Here is a 15,361-nt window from a genome sequence, read left to right as displayed (position 1 = left end):
TGATGTGCTTGTCCTAATTAGGGAGGAGACGGGAATTAAAGAAAGAATTTTCAATGAAGGGTAATGCAATGATCCCAATGAGGTTACTAGTCTAACGAAACCAAGGGCGAAATTTTGTCTCAGAGTTAGGGCTTGGGATATCTTGGGATCCAATCGCTAAAATAGCTTCACATTTCGAGGACACCTAGGAAACTCACCAACGCAGATGTTAAGAGATCAAAATTTTTGAGTGGATGGTTTGCAAGAAATTTGATGCCCTAGGAGACCTAATGGGGCTAGGCCTAGAAGAGGAGGGAGGTGGAAAAGAGAAATGAAAATTTAAAGTGATCACCAGAGGATGACCAGTTCTTTGTCCTTTGGGAGACATGGAGTCATGGAAGATTTAGAGTGGATTGATTTCCACTTGTCAAGGAGGCCTAAAAAGCAACTTCGCTAGGCTTTAAGGCTTAATGGAAGCAACTTCAAGGTCATTTACACTTTGTTTAGCAATATTTGGTGACTTATCAAGACAAATACAACAAGATTGTCTCTAGGAACATTCATTCATTCAAACATGACCCATACATGATACAACCAGTGTTTTCAGAAACAGCCAAGCCGACCTCGACTCGGCCGAGCTAGACTGAGCCAAGGCCTGGCCGGGTTGGCTTGGTGGATGAAACGGAATGGCTCGCTGGTTTGTTACGAAGCCAGCCGAGCCGGTCACCGACTCGGTAACAAACCCGCCGGCTTGGTCACCCACGCGCACACACGGCCAACGAGGTCTTTTGGCGGGGAAATTGGACCCTACAACCAATTCTAATTTGCGTTAGGGTGATTTTGAGGTCCATTTACCTCTCCCAACCCTATAAAAGCTACCGAACCCCTCTCATTTCCTCAAAACTATATCATTGCATTTGTGTGAGAATTTGTGAGGAGTTTGTGAAGAGTTGTGGAATTTGTTTTTGGAGCAGCAGTGAGGAGATTCTTGGGCAGCGATTCGAGCAGCATTGAGGAGTTGGTTTGTTGGAGCAACATTGAGGAGGCAGTTTGTGCCTAGAGGTAATTTTTTTTTTAACTTTTAAACTCTGTTTTTGCTTTTTTTTTTTTTTGTGCAAATCTGGAAATTGAAAAGAGTCTTTTTTTGTAAAAGAAATGAACATTGAAGCAATGTTATTTTTTTGTTTTCATTTTTAGATTTTTTCCTTTTCATTTCCAATTCAAAAGATGGCTCCTAGAGCGAAAGACGCTGCTTGGGGATATGCTGAAATGGTTGATAATCAAATGCATTGCAAATTTTGTCATAGAAAAATTAAGGAGGGTCCTGAGGGTATTCATAGGTTGAAACAACACTTGGCTGGTATTAGAAGCCAAATTACTCCATGTGAAGCACCATCAGTACAAATTGGGGAGATTAGGAAGGAGTTGTTAAATAGTTTTGAGAAGTTTCAGGAACAAAAAGCTTGGCAAAAAGAAATAGAGGTTGAAATTGGAGGAAGAAGAGTATACAACAATGATGGCTACCAACCCCCATTCTGGTGACTAATGATGTTTTGCAGTTTACTTTTGTTGTAGAGGCCATTTCTAGCCTCCTTGGTTATGTGTTTTTGTTTTGATCTTTATATCATCATCCATGTATGTATTGGATAGTGCATCGGGTGCCATTTTGATATAAAAGATATATTCATGAGCCTTTTTTGATCATATGTTGTCTTCTCTCTATATTCTAAAGCTTTGTGTTTGGAAACATGAATGAAAATCTTTAAAATTACATTTTTTTTTTAGTAAAAAAATATATTTAATGTATTTTTTACAACAAACGAGTCATTGAAATCAAACCAGCCGAGTCGATATCAAGTCAGAGTTGGAGTCGGAGCCGACCCTCCGCTGTTTCCGAACTGGAGTCAGAGTTTTAAAACATTGGATACAACACTATTTAGAGATTCAATTTCCACAATTTTGTTACAAGAAAAACAACAAATTAACCATAGAATAACGAAAATCCTAGCATCATGAATGCAACAACAGAAATAACAAGAATAGCAATCATAGAAGCTCCAAGACAAAGAAGATTATCCAAACATCAAAATTCATCCATTCTTCCCAAAAATCTCATCCTCAAAATATAGCAAAAATCTCACAAGAAGATGATCCAATCTAAGTGATGATGATCAAATGATTCCATCACACTTCTATTTATGCACTTCCTAATGAATTCAATTTAGCTAATTAGGCCTAATTTAGCCCCTAGAATAAAATAATATGCATAATAACACTAACTTTTGGTGACAAGCCCACCGAATAGCTCAATAATACATGAATAAGCCTTTCAAGAGGGTCGAATGATCGAATGAGTGAGTCGTTGGGCCTTTGAGGAGGCCTAGTGAAGTCTAAACGTTGCCATGATGTAAAAATGGACTCCCAACATAGTGGACAAGAGGTTGGCCCCTTGTTTTCGAAGCAAAAACTTGTGGTGCTCCCAAGTGGGTGTGAGGGCACAAGGTTATCCTCATGGGTCCTTAAATGGATTGGAAGTGTTTGTAGACCATCTGTAAGGACTGGAATGATGACAAAACCTTGACCTCTGCAACGGGGAACAATCCACTGGACCCTGGAACATCTCCCAAGCGTATGGTGCATCTGTGGAGCCGACTAGGCATGGTGAACCAAGTGCATCATCTTCGTCCAAAAGGTGGAATAGGAGCAATTAACAAATGCTATTGGGGATTCTTGAAGTAATTTCAGATTTGGTGGGGGCCCATGGCTCTCAACGCTCACCCTACAAGTGCCAATGTGGCCCTCTAGAGGGCTAGGACCCTGTATAGGGAGACCAAGCCCAAATGGAATCCACCTACAATCCTGCATAAGATCCAATGCATCCCCTTGCCCTCCAATACAACAAATCATTATAATAATCAAGTAATAATGCTTAAAAGTCATGGGATCAATGGGGCACTTCATGGTGGCACGCCCTTGCATAGTGGGCTTTGTTAAGTACAAGTGTCTCCCAGCTCAAAAAGGGGTTAACCAAGGACCCTATTAGGTGGTTTCAACCTTTAAAGGGGGTGACATGTCCATAGCTCATCCTTTAAGAGGCAGGTGGCAAATAATATAATGATGGAACAAAGTGGGGATCAAGAGAATCATTCAGATCACATGTCAAGGTACATTGGGTAGCTATAACAAGGGAAGCCCACACCTCGGTATATGAGTGTAGGAGGGAGAAAATCGTGGTACATGAGTTACCCTGACCTTTGTTTTTCCACCCTTCTTCATATGCCTTTTGCCTTTGATTGATTTTTCTTTATAACTGCTTGGGGCTCCAGGGGAGTGAGAGCATGATGTGTAATAGGTAGCAGTGGATACCCTTTGAGGTGGGGCAGTTCATTTCCCACCAGGGGTTGGGACAATCATGGGTTCCTTAATGATAGAGGAGGGTCATCTAGGGCCCATAGGAACTAGAGTGATGGCCATGGGTAAGGGGTAGAGCTCATGTTTGGCTTTTGCCTACGTGCTAAATTTGTATGCCCCGACCATTTTTTGCATTTTGTGGTACATTTCGTGTTGAGAGTGGCCAAATTATGCTTTTACTTTTCTTTTTAGCTGCATCAACCTTCGGGGCATTGTTCTAGGCCTGACCCAAGGTGTGGACAAGGGAAGTGGGAAGGCTAATCCTATGTGGACCCAGTGGACACATGTGGACCCGGATGGGAAAATAGATGAAGGGTTTTAAAATGAGTGGAAGGGGAATGATGTAGGTGGTATGGGAAGCGGGACCACATAACCAAAATCGAGATTTCCCATGTAGTGCCAACACAAAAGCCCAAAGGTCAATAAATGGATCCCACGAGACTAGGGTACAAGGTTAACCATGAAATTAGGCAATGGAGACAAGAATACAAGCCTAACCCACTCTTTTTGCTGAATCTCCCCACCAATCCATGCCCAAAAGTGCCCATGACAAGTAAGGAAAATTACTTAACTATACCAATGAAAAGCCATACCTTTGGGGTTGGGAGGCCCACCTTCAAACATACATTCATGACAAGTGGTTGAGGGACCACATGGCTGGCTTAGGTGGCAGAGAAAATGGCACATCGAGCTATCTGGTGGCTACAAGGCGTTGTTGGCTGCCGATTGAGGACCATCTAATAGAAATTTTTTCTCCTATATACACTATCCACAGGTGGTGGTTAACAGGCTAGAAAAATAATTTCTCAAGGGAAATCTGAAATTTTGGGTCTATGGAAGTTATTTTGAAAGAGAAAATTTCAAGAAAAATATTTTTGAAGATATCCCAGTGGTCCAAAACCATCCTAGACTCAATAGATGGTCCACCTAGCTCATCAATCAAGGAAATCAAATTTTTCTATGGATCTGTGCAACAACATCAAGGGTCAATTTTTTTTTAGAGGGATCAAGCTGTTGAGAAATCTAGGGGGCAACAAGCGTAGGAGATTTATCTTCTTTGATAACTGCTTGTGATGCATTTTAACTTTACTTTATTAACTTCTTATTTTCCTTTATTATTATTAGGGTTCTCTATCATTAAACAACTACCAAATCATAAAGAACAATGAGACAATAGGACACAAGATATAGGTGATCATCCGGGGCCAAAACCTCTCCAACTGAGAGGAAAACCCACCATAATTCTTCTCTTCTTATAGAACTTCAATTGATGAATTCCTAGACCTATGACCCTTGACCAAGACCCTCCAAGACCACGTCAACTTTATTTCTTGAACAACTTCCAGCAACAAACTTTGACCTTCCAGCAACTTAGACCCCAACAACAATTTCTGCGACTTCGACCTTGATGCAACTTTAGGAGCTTCGACCTAACAGCGTCATAACTTCGATCTAGAAGCAACTTCACAACTTCGACCTTGCATCTTCACAACTTCGACCTTGCAACTTCACAACTTCGATGCAACTTCACAACTTTGATGCAGCTTGATAGCTTTGATGTAGCTTCACAACTTTGATGCAACTTCAAAATTTCGTCTTGCCCAGTAACAATAGAGACCCTAACGAAAAAAGAGAGAGAGGCCCAAAAATTTTGATCTCTATCTTCTTCTTCTTTTTCGTCCTTTTCCAGCTTCTATCTTGAGGAGATCAAACTTGCTTTTGTGTGTCCAAATGAGGTCGAATTCCTTCTTATTTATAGCAGTGTTGCACACATCGCGATAAAATCGCGATAAAATCGGAAAATCGCGATTTTTTAAATTTGCCGATTCAAAGCGCGATTTTTATCGAAAAAATCGCCCATTTTTTTTATAGCGATTTTTATCGAAAAAATCGCGATTTTTTCAAAAAATCGCGATTTTTTCGATAAAATCGCGATTTTTTCGGTTAAAATCGCGGGGGGCGCGGGCAGCGGGGTTTTATATGGAAAAAACGATTTTTTTTTTATTCATTCAGCAGTCCGCCGCGGAGGAGAAGGAGAAGAAGGGAGGGAGAGGGTTGCCGTCGGTTGTGGGAGCGAATCGAAGCGATTTTAGGAGGAATCCAAGCCAAGATCGCCAATTTGTCCATAAACCAGGTATGTAGATTAATTTTTTTTTGTTTTGGTTCAATAAAAACTTTGTTTTTCATTGTTTTTAAAGAATTTTTGGAAATTTTTCATTGATTTGGGATGGGTTATTTGTTATGACTATGAGAACCAATTTTTGATTTTTATTTTCTCATTTTCTTTAAACATTGTTTATTTTTTTTGATTTTTCATTGTTTTTTGGCATTTGGTTGGGTGACTTGGGTTTAGAAATTGGGATTTTGGAAATAATTAGCTTGTAATTTTGCAAATGCTAAATTGTAATTTGTATTTACTATTATCATTTATGTAATCCTAAATTCCTATTTCCTAATCCTTATTTTTCCATAGGTTTGCAAATTCAAAATTCAAAAACAAACATGCCAAGGAAATTGGATCCTTTCTGGGAATATGGTGACCCTAAAACTCCGAATGATAGACAAAACTTGTATTGCAAGTTGTGTGGAAAGGAAATATTCGGGGGGGTGTACAGGTTGAAGTTCCACCTTGCACAAATCCCTGGACGTGATGTGGGGCCCTGTCTAAAGACAAATGCTGAAATTATCCAAAAAGCCATGAGAGCATTGGGAGAATTAGAGCACACTAGAGACGCCAAAGAAGAACTCAAAAGGCAACTAAAAAGGTCAGTTGAAGGAAGTGGGCCAAGTGGCACAGGTTCTACTGCAGCGTCAGTCAATCCGTTTGCTGCATCATCATATTTTGTTCCTCGAACCACACCTGGTTCACAACCAACTATCGGTTCAATGATGAAAAGAACTGAAAAAGAAAAAGCTGACAAGTTGATGACAAAATTTCTCCTCTGGAGTGATATTCCTTTCAGCATTATAAGGAATAATCCATTTTTCCAACCTACTCTTGATGCTGTTGCCAGTGTTGGCCCGGGGTACAAACTCCCTTCTCTTCATGATTTCAGAGGCCGGCTTCTTCAAGATGAAAAGCGTGACTGCACCCAAAGATTGGAGGATTTTAGGGCATCATGGGCACAAACAGGATGCACTGTTATGTCAGATGGTTGGACTGACCAAAAGGGGAGAACCCTTATAAACTTCTTGGTTAGTTGTCCCTTGGGGACTATGTTTATCAAATCTGTTGATGCAACTCATCAAATCAAAGATGCAAAAAATTTATGTGATTTGCTGGATGTGTTTATTTTGGAGGTGGGTGCAGAAAATGTTGTCCAAGTCATAACGGACAACGCTGCAAATTATGTTGCTGCTGGTAGAATGCTTATGGACAGGCATCCTACTTTATTTTGGACACCTTGTGCTGCCCATTGTATTGATTTGATGTTAGAGGACATAGGGAAAATTCCCTTTGTCAAAGAGGTTGTTGACTCATCAAAAACCATCACAAAATTTATTTACAATCACACATCTGTGCTTAGCTTGATGAGAAAATGCACCAACAACAAAGAGTTGGTGCGCCCCGCCATTACACGGTTTGCGACGAGTTTCATATCTCTTCAATCCCTCTTGAATTCTATGTGGGATTTGAAGAGAATGTTTGTTTCAGAGGAGTGGCGTTCTTCGCCAATGAGCCGCAAACCAGAAGGAGAGGCCGTCTGCAGACTTGTTTCATACCAAGAAGACTTCTGGGCGGGAGTGCAGGAGGTGTGCGCTGTCACTGAACCTTTGGTAAAGGTTCTTCGGTTGGTAGATGGTGAGAAGCCCGCAATGGGCTATTTGTATGAAGCCATGGACAGGGCCAAAGAAGCCATTCGGTCGTACTATGATGACAAGGGAGATGATGGGTTCCAGAGACAACTCCTTCTATGGAAGGTCATTGATGAGCGATGGAACAACACACTCCATCGTCCCATTCATGCTGCTGGGCTTTTCCTGAACCCTGCATTTTCTTATGCATGTGGGTTTAATTTTGATGTTGAGGTCGTGGAAGGATTATTAACCTGTGTCCAGAAGATGGTGAGATCTTCAGAAGAACGTATGGAGATCTCTAGACAAATTGAGCAATATAAGTTGTCAGGTGGCTTATTTGGCTTTGATATGGCTGTCATTGATAGGACGGTTAAAATGCCAGGTATTTTTTAGTTTGTAGTATGTACTTTGTAACTTTGTTTCAAATTTCATTGTTTCTTCAAATTCCATTTTTTTCTTATGTTTATTTAAAATTTTATTTGTAATTTTGTTGTAGACGCATGGTGGAAGATGTATGGTGGCAGAGTACCCCTTTTGCAAAATCTTGCCATACGCATCCTCAGCCAAACATGCAGCTCCTCGGGATGTGAGCGCAATTGGAGTGTATTTGAAAAAATACACAACAAGAAGCGCAATAGGTTAACACTTAAACATTTAAAATATTGCAAATTTCCAAATAAATTTTTGAATTCATTAAAGTTTTAAACAATATTTTTTTTATAATATTAATTATTAATTATTAATTTATTATTTCATGAACTTTGTACAGGTTGGAGTCCCATAGACTTAATGACATGGTCTATGTCTACTACAATCTTCGATTGTGGGTGAAACAACTAGAGAAGACACCTGATACGGAAGCCATCTCATTGGATGGGATTGACACCACTGCTGAATGGAGGGTTGAGACCGAGAGGCCTCTCATGGATCCCACTGAGGATTGGTTAGTGCAGGATGAGGGGGAGGAGGAGGGGGAGGAGGAGGAGGAGGAGGAGCAGGAGCAGGAGCAGGAGGAGGAGGAGTTGGAGGAGCAGGAGGAGGAGGTGACACCGCCTACCCGGGCTACCCGGGCTACCACTACCACCAGTAGAGGACGTGGTCTCCGTCCACCTCAGCCTCCTATAGCTGCTACTACTAGTTCTTCAGCTTCTAGAGCACGTCAGACTCCACTGCCATTTCCACCACCACAGGCACCAGCTTCTACATCTAGAGGGAAAGAGAAAGTTGTGCCATTTTCTCGCAAGAGGGGCAGAGGAAATCAATAGGATTAGACTTTCATTTTATTGTATATGACATTATGACATGATGAGATACATTATCATATTTTTTGTTGATATTTTGAGGCTGAGTTGGACTTGGGACTCAGGACTTACTATTCAGGACATGATTCAATGTTATGTGTGATTTTAGCGCTAGAAATGATATTAAACATCTTATATATTAGTTTTTTTATCATATTTATGTGTCAATGTATTTATTTTATGTTGTAGATGGTTTAGATATTAAAAAAATTGAAAAAAATTGAAAAAAAATGAATATTTTTGTGCCAAACGATTTTTTCCCGCTTTTTTCCGATTTTTTCCCGATTTTAACGATTTTTTCCGCTTTTTTCCCGGCGCCGATTAAATCCCGATCGCGATGTGTGCAACACTGATTTATAGGCTTGAGAGGGGTACAAATTGCTATCTTTAGGCCCTTGTCCTTCATGTCGGCCGGCTTGATCTTTGTGCCATGATGAGGTTTTGGAGGGTCTTTTGATTTTATTTTGATTCAATAAATTTTCCTTTACAATATGTAACATGCCCAAATGGGTCTTCAATACATAACAATGACTCAATTGACTTTATAACAAACCTAGAAGCACTCAATGGGTGCTTGACCTATTAAATAAATTTCCTTGAGCATGAAACCCATTCCTCAAGAATAATAATAAATTTATTTTTCTCTTTACATAAAATCATGATTACATATGTCATTATGAAGACTGAACCTAGTTACATATTTCAACACTCCCTCTCAACTAGGGAGGTATTCATAATCCATATAAGGTACTTGGACGTTCTCAATCTGTAGAATTCTCATAAGAAGAGTCAGATTGGTAACCCATCTGTTTAACATCATATCATCCAACATTGTCACATTGTTAGGCCCCTATACTACTAGCGTAACCCCTTACTGTTATTAGTACAACCCCCTTATTATATTGTTGTACCCATGTAGCCCACTATTGTTATTATTGTGCCCTTACATTATTATTATTATGTTGGCTCTGATTATATTATGACTCCTTAGACTCCTATATATAAAAGGAGGTCTTGTCATTTGTATCATCCAAGAATTGTTCATTTGTGTAATGTAAAGGAGGTTGCCCCCTCGAAGAGGTTGAACTCTAAGGCGTTCAACTATCTTTTCTATCTTTTTGTTCGCTGGTTTCATAACATTTGGTATCAGATCTTTGGATTCTAGGGTTTCGCTGCTCCAAATAGGTCATCGTGGCATTTTCGCTATAACTTTTTTTTTTTTGCGATGTTTCAGATGCTAAAAAAAAAACCCATTTGAGATGAGATCGCACTGAAGCTCGGGTCCGAAATTCAGAGCTTTTCGCGCTATAGTTGCGGAGATATGATCTGAGGAAGTTGGTCTTTTTGCAGACTCCTGAATTACATTCCAAATAGGTGACCTAGGGAAAATCGTCATAATTTTCTCTCTGAGCATCGGATTGAAATTTCGTAAGAAGGTACAGAAAGAGAACGAACTGTAGTTTCTTGTATATATTTTTCAGAGCTAAAGGTCAAAACAGGGACACGTGGCACGTCGTACAAGTTCGCTCTACTGAACTAGACTATAATCAGGTCACTGTGGGAGATTTGGCATAACTCTTCTTTTGAGAATCCAATTGGGATCAGATTGGTGGCATTGGAAAGAGGACACAGAGGGCTACTACAGGGCGCAATTTCAGAACTGGATGATTCAAAATTACAGAGATACATCAGAGGCAATATCGAGCTCCTACAAAGTGAAAAAAGGTGTGTAGAATTTTTTAAAATTTTTGCTTAAGCTTGGTTTGAAAAATCATTTTGAAGGAATTCAAAGGGCATAGTAGAGAATTATTATCGGTAACTAATGCCCCGAGGAAAGAAAATGCAAACACTTAGTAAGCAACCTGAAAGCTCTAGCATGACTCATGAAGAAGAGGAAGAAATGCTACATGATATATCAAAATTATAAGACCAAGTGCAACAAATTTCACTGTCACAAAAGCTAACAGAAGCTAAGATAGATGGCGTGGAATCTAAGATAAAGGGCATGGAAGCTAAGATGAATGGCGTGGAAGCTAAGATTGACGATTTGAAGATAGATTTGAAGAAAGATTTAACAAATTTTCTACAAGAAATACTTACTAATGCTGAAAGGGTAGTAAAGGAAACTCATGATGCGAACAAAAGAAATGTTAATTATGATTTCATAGATTCTAATGTTGGATCGAAAACCCACCATATTCCAAAAATCGATATGAGGAAGTTTGACGGCAAGGATCCCGCAACATGGATATTACAGATGGAGCAATTTTTCGATCTCAATAATGTGCAAAACATACAAAAGGTACGTATTGCAACTTTATATTTGGAACCAAATCAGTTTGTATGGTATCAATGGCTTTGCTCTCGTAAACAAATTATCACTTGGGCAATTTTTACGGAAGAATTGACAGCACATTATGAGGATACAAAAAGCAACACTTTTTTAAACCAATTGATAAGTCTCAAAGAAAAGGGTTCAATAATGGAGCACATTGAGGAGTTCCAAAAATTGAACATAAGGGTAAAAAATATTCCAGAGGAGCATAGGATTGATGTGTTCATAGGTACTTTAAAGGATAATATCCAACATGATGTTCGCCTTTGGGAACCTGATTCATTAGAGAAGGCATTCAGGTTAGCAAGAAAAATGGAAAGCAAAATTATGGCAACCAGGAAGCATACCACTCACAACTATAAAGATGGAAGTATTATTGCTCCTAGTCTTCCACAACCTATAAGGTTGACACCACAACAATTGGAAGAAAAAAGAGCAAAAGGGCTTTGTTACAGTTGTGATAGCAAATACACTAAAGGTCATAAGTGTGCTGAGAAGAAATTATTCTACATAGATTGTGAAGAGGAAGAAGAAAAGGAGCAAGAAAGGTCAAAAGAAGAGGATATACTCTAGGAACAAAACCTAGATAAAGAAGAAATGAATCCGACCATATCTTGTAATGCATTGGCGGGAATTACCACTCCTCAAACCATCAAAGATAGAAGGACAAATCAATAAGAAAAAGGTAATAGTGTTGATTGATTCAGGAAGTACCCACAATTTTATTCATTGTAAGGTAGCAAAAGAATTGAATTGCTTCCTATATCTAGCACCAGAGTGTCAAGTGATGGTTGCAAATGGAGGAACAATAAATTGCTCTGGAAAGTGCCATAATATCAAGCTATCCATGGGAGAATACGTATTGACTAGCCCAATGCTTTCCATTCCAATGGGAGGCGCTGATGTTGTACTAGGAGTCCAATGGCTACAATCCTTGGGTATAATAGCTTTTAATTTTCAAGAACTTTTCATGAAATTTTATGTGAAAGGAAAGGAAGTTGAATTAAGGAGTATTGCAGGGAAACCAGGAAAGATAATCAGCTCTAACGGTATGACAAAGCTTCTAAAAAAGGAACAAAGAGGTGTAATTGCACAATTATGTTCGCTAGATATTTCTACATCGAAATCATCTATTTCTCCAGATCTCCAAAAAGTCTTGGACAATCATTCTAAGGTATTTGAGACTCCCAAAGGTCTCCCACCTATTCGTGATCATGATCATGCTATTCATCTGATTCCAGGAAGTGTTCCTCCAAACATCAGGCCATACAAATATCCCTATGCCCAAAAGAGTGAAATTGAACGTATGGTTGCAGAAATGCTAGACGCTGGTATAATTCAACCTAGTCAAAGTTCTTTCTCTGCTCCAATAGTATTGGTGCACAAGAAGGATGGATCATGGCGCATGTGTCCAGATTATAGGGAGCTCAACAAGCTCACTGTTAAAGATAAGTTTCCCATTCTTGTCATTGATGAATTACTAGATGAATTGCATGGATCAATTTACTTCACCAAGTTGGATCTTCGTTCAGGATATCATCAAATCAGAATGAAGACTAAAGACATTCCAAAAACAACATTTAGAACTCATGAGGGTCATTATGAATTTTTGGTCATGCCTTTTGGCCTTACCAATGCACCCTCTACATTTCAAGGTTTGATGAATTCTATTTTCAAACCCTCCCTTAGAAAATTTGTGTTAGTATTTTTTGATGATATACTAATCTACAGCAAGTCTTGGAAGGATCATGTTGAACATGTTGATAGGGTGCTACAACTATTGAAGGAGAAACAATTATATGCAAAAAGATCCAAATGTTTCTTTGGAGTACAAGAGGTGGAATATCTGGGTCATATTGTATCTCATGAAGGAGTTAAGGTAGACCCTAGCAAAATTAAAGCCATTAAGGGATGGAAAATCCCCACATCCATAAAGCATCTGCGAGGATTTCTCGGGTTGACAGGGTATTATCGCAAGTTTGTTAAGAATTATGGGAGAATAGCAGCACCTCTAACAACATTATTGAAGAAAGATGCATTTTCAGGGACTCCAGAAGCAACAAAGGCCTTTGAACATCTTAAAGAGGCGATGTGCCAAGCACGGGTCTTAGCTACACCGGACTTCACAAAAACCTTTATTGTGGAATGTGATGCTTCAAGAAATGGAATTGGTGCTATTTTAATGCAAGATGAAAGACCCATTGCTTTTGAAAGTCGTCCAATCAAGGGAAAGTTTTTACACAAAGCTATTTATGAGAAGGAAATGTTGGCAATACTACATGCACTTAAGAAATGGTGACCCTACCTAATGGGAAGACACTTCAAAGAAAAAACGAATCATGACAGCGTTAAATACTTTTTGGAACAAAGATTATCCTTTGAAGAGCAACAAAAGTGGGTCACAAAGATGTTGGGTTATGACTTTGAAATCATCTAAAAAAAAGGGAAGCAAAATGTGGTGGCAGATGCACTCTCAAGAAAGGATGAGGATGTGGAAGCATTGTTGTGCACCATTTCTATTATCCAACCAGATTGGATAAACGAAGCAAGGGAGGAATAGAAGAATGATGAAAGTGTGGGCACTTATTCGAAAGTTACAACAAGATTCTAGTACATCTAATACATTTAGTTGGCAAAATGATTCGTTATGGTACAAAGATCGCTTATACCTCTGTAAGAATTCCCAACTCAAGCAGAAGATTCTTATGGAATTGCACACTTCTCCCTTAGGAGGGCACTCAGGATTTTTAAAAACTTACCACAGGGTTAAGAAGGAATTTTTTTGGGATGGCCTTAAATCGGATATTCAAAAGTTTGTGGCGGAATGTTTGGTTTGCCAACAAAATAAAGTTGAAACAATTAATACCCCGGGTCTAGTACAACCTTTATCCATTCCAAACCAACGTTGGGAGGAGGTTTCAATGGATTTTATCACAGGTTTACCCAAGTTTGAGGGAAAGAGTGTTATCATGGTGGTAGTTGACAGACTTACCAAGTATGCACACTTTTGTGCATTATCACATCCATTTAAAGCCAGTACAATTTCTACTGCATTTATGGAAGCAATTCAAAAGCTACATGGAAACCCAAAGATTATTGTAAGTGACAGGGATCCCATTTTCACTGGAAATTTTTGGACAGAATTATTTTCTTGTCTCAGTACTCAGTTAGCTCATAGCTTATCTTATCATCCTCAATCTGATGGGCAAACTGAGATAGTAAACAAATGTTTGGAAGAATATCTTCGTTGCTTTGTATCTGATAAACAAACAAAATGGGTCAAATGGTTGTCTCTGGTTGAATGGTGGTATAACACTTCCTTCCATACAGCAACAAAAATGACCCCATTTATGGCACTTTATGGATATTAGCCACCATCCATCACATTATATTTAAGAGAAAATTCTAAGGTTCAAGCAGTGGAACATCACATCGAGCATCAACAACAAGTCCTCCAACTCTTAAAGGATAACCTCGTGTTGGCGCAGAATAGAATGAAACAACAGGGAGATCAACATCACAACAAAAGAAGTTTTGATGTAGGTGATTGGGTATTCCTACGGCTACAACCATATAAACAAATGTCCCTCAAGCAAGCTAAGAAGGATAATAAATTATCACCAAAGTATTATGGTCCGTACAAGGTGTTGCAAAAGATTGGTACTATGGCATACAAATTGGAGCTTCCTGCAGCTTCTCGAGTGCACCCAGTTTTCCATGTTTCATGTTTAAAGAAGGTTATAGGCGACAAGCTCTCAGTTAAAACAATATTGCCAGAACTTGATGAGGAAGGAAAAATTATATTGGAACTGGAAGCAGTCACAGAAACAAGAACCCGACAGCTACGAAATCGATCAATTTCAGAGTATCTCATCAAGAGGAAGAACTTACCCGCTGAAGATTCCACATGGGAGGACAAGAATATTCTACAGAAGCATCAAGAACTACTCAAGCGTTGAGGACAACACTTTTTGAAGGAGAGGGGCATGTTAGGCCCATATACTACTAGTGTAACCCCTTATTGTTATTAGTACAGCCCCCTTATTATATTGTTGTACCCATGTAGCCCACTATTGTTATTATTTTGCCCTTACATTATTATTGTTATGTCAGCTCTGATTATATTATGACTCCTTAGACTCCTATATATAAAATGTAACGACCCAGCTAAATTGATCCATTATATAAAGTTTTAAACCTTATAATAAGACCAAATGTGATGAAATTCAAACAATAAATGTGTTAAGTTTTTATAAATAAAATTTAAATTTATAAACATATATAAGTTAAACTTTATAAAAAGTATAATTAAACCTTTATAATATATATATATTAAATTTACAAAATACATAATTGAACTTATGATATAAATCTTATATACTATATAATGGACCTTATAACATAAATCTTATATACTATATAATGGACCTTATAATATAAATCTTATATACAATGGACCTTATAAATCTTATATATTATATAATGGAACTTATGATATAAATTGATAACTTAAATGTTATAAAGATCTGGCTGAACT

At 38.6% G+C, this 15,361-nt stretch overlaps 2 protein-coding genes across 2 annotated transcripts in view; both read left to right on the top strand.

Annotated features, from left to right (window-relative positions):
* The window catches only part of RAD9 (cell cycle checkpoint control protein family), a 98,005-nt gene that overhangs the window by 48,809 nt on the left and 33,835 nt on the right, over window positions 1-15,361 (top strand). The window lies entirely within an intron of this gene.
* LOC149207870 (uncharacterized) lies at window positions 5,327-8,770 on the top strand. Its single transcript, XM_089393958.1, has 2 exons — window positions 5,327-7,826; window positions 7,958-8,770. The coding sequence occupies exon 1, from the start codon at window positions 5,893-5,895 to the stop codon at window positions 7,579-7,581; it is 1,689 nt and encodes a 562-aa protein (XP_089250084.1). The 5' UTR covers window positions 5,327-5,892; the 3' UTR covers window positions 7,582-7,826; window positions 7,958-8,770.

This window comes from Pinus tabuliformis, chromosome 1_2 (assembly GCF_031772625.1).
Source record: "Pinus tabuliformis cultivar Carrire ecotype Pingquan chromosome 1_2, CPIR1, whole genome shotgun sequence".
Classification (NCBI taxonomy): Eukaryota; Viridiplantae; Streptophyta; class Pinopsida; order Pinales; family Pinaceae; genus Pinus; species Pinus tabuliformis.
Note: the sequence above shows the minus strand (reverse complement) of the source record. Positions and strands in the feature narration are given on the sequence as shown.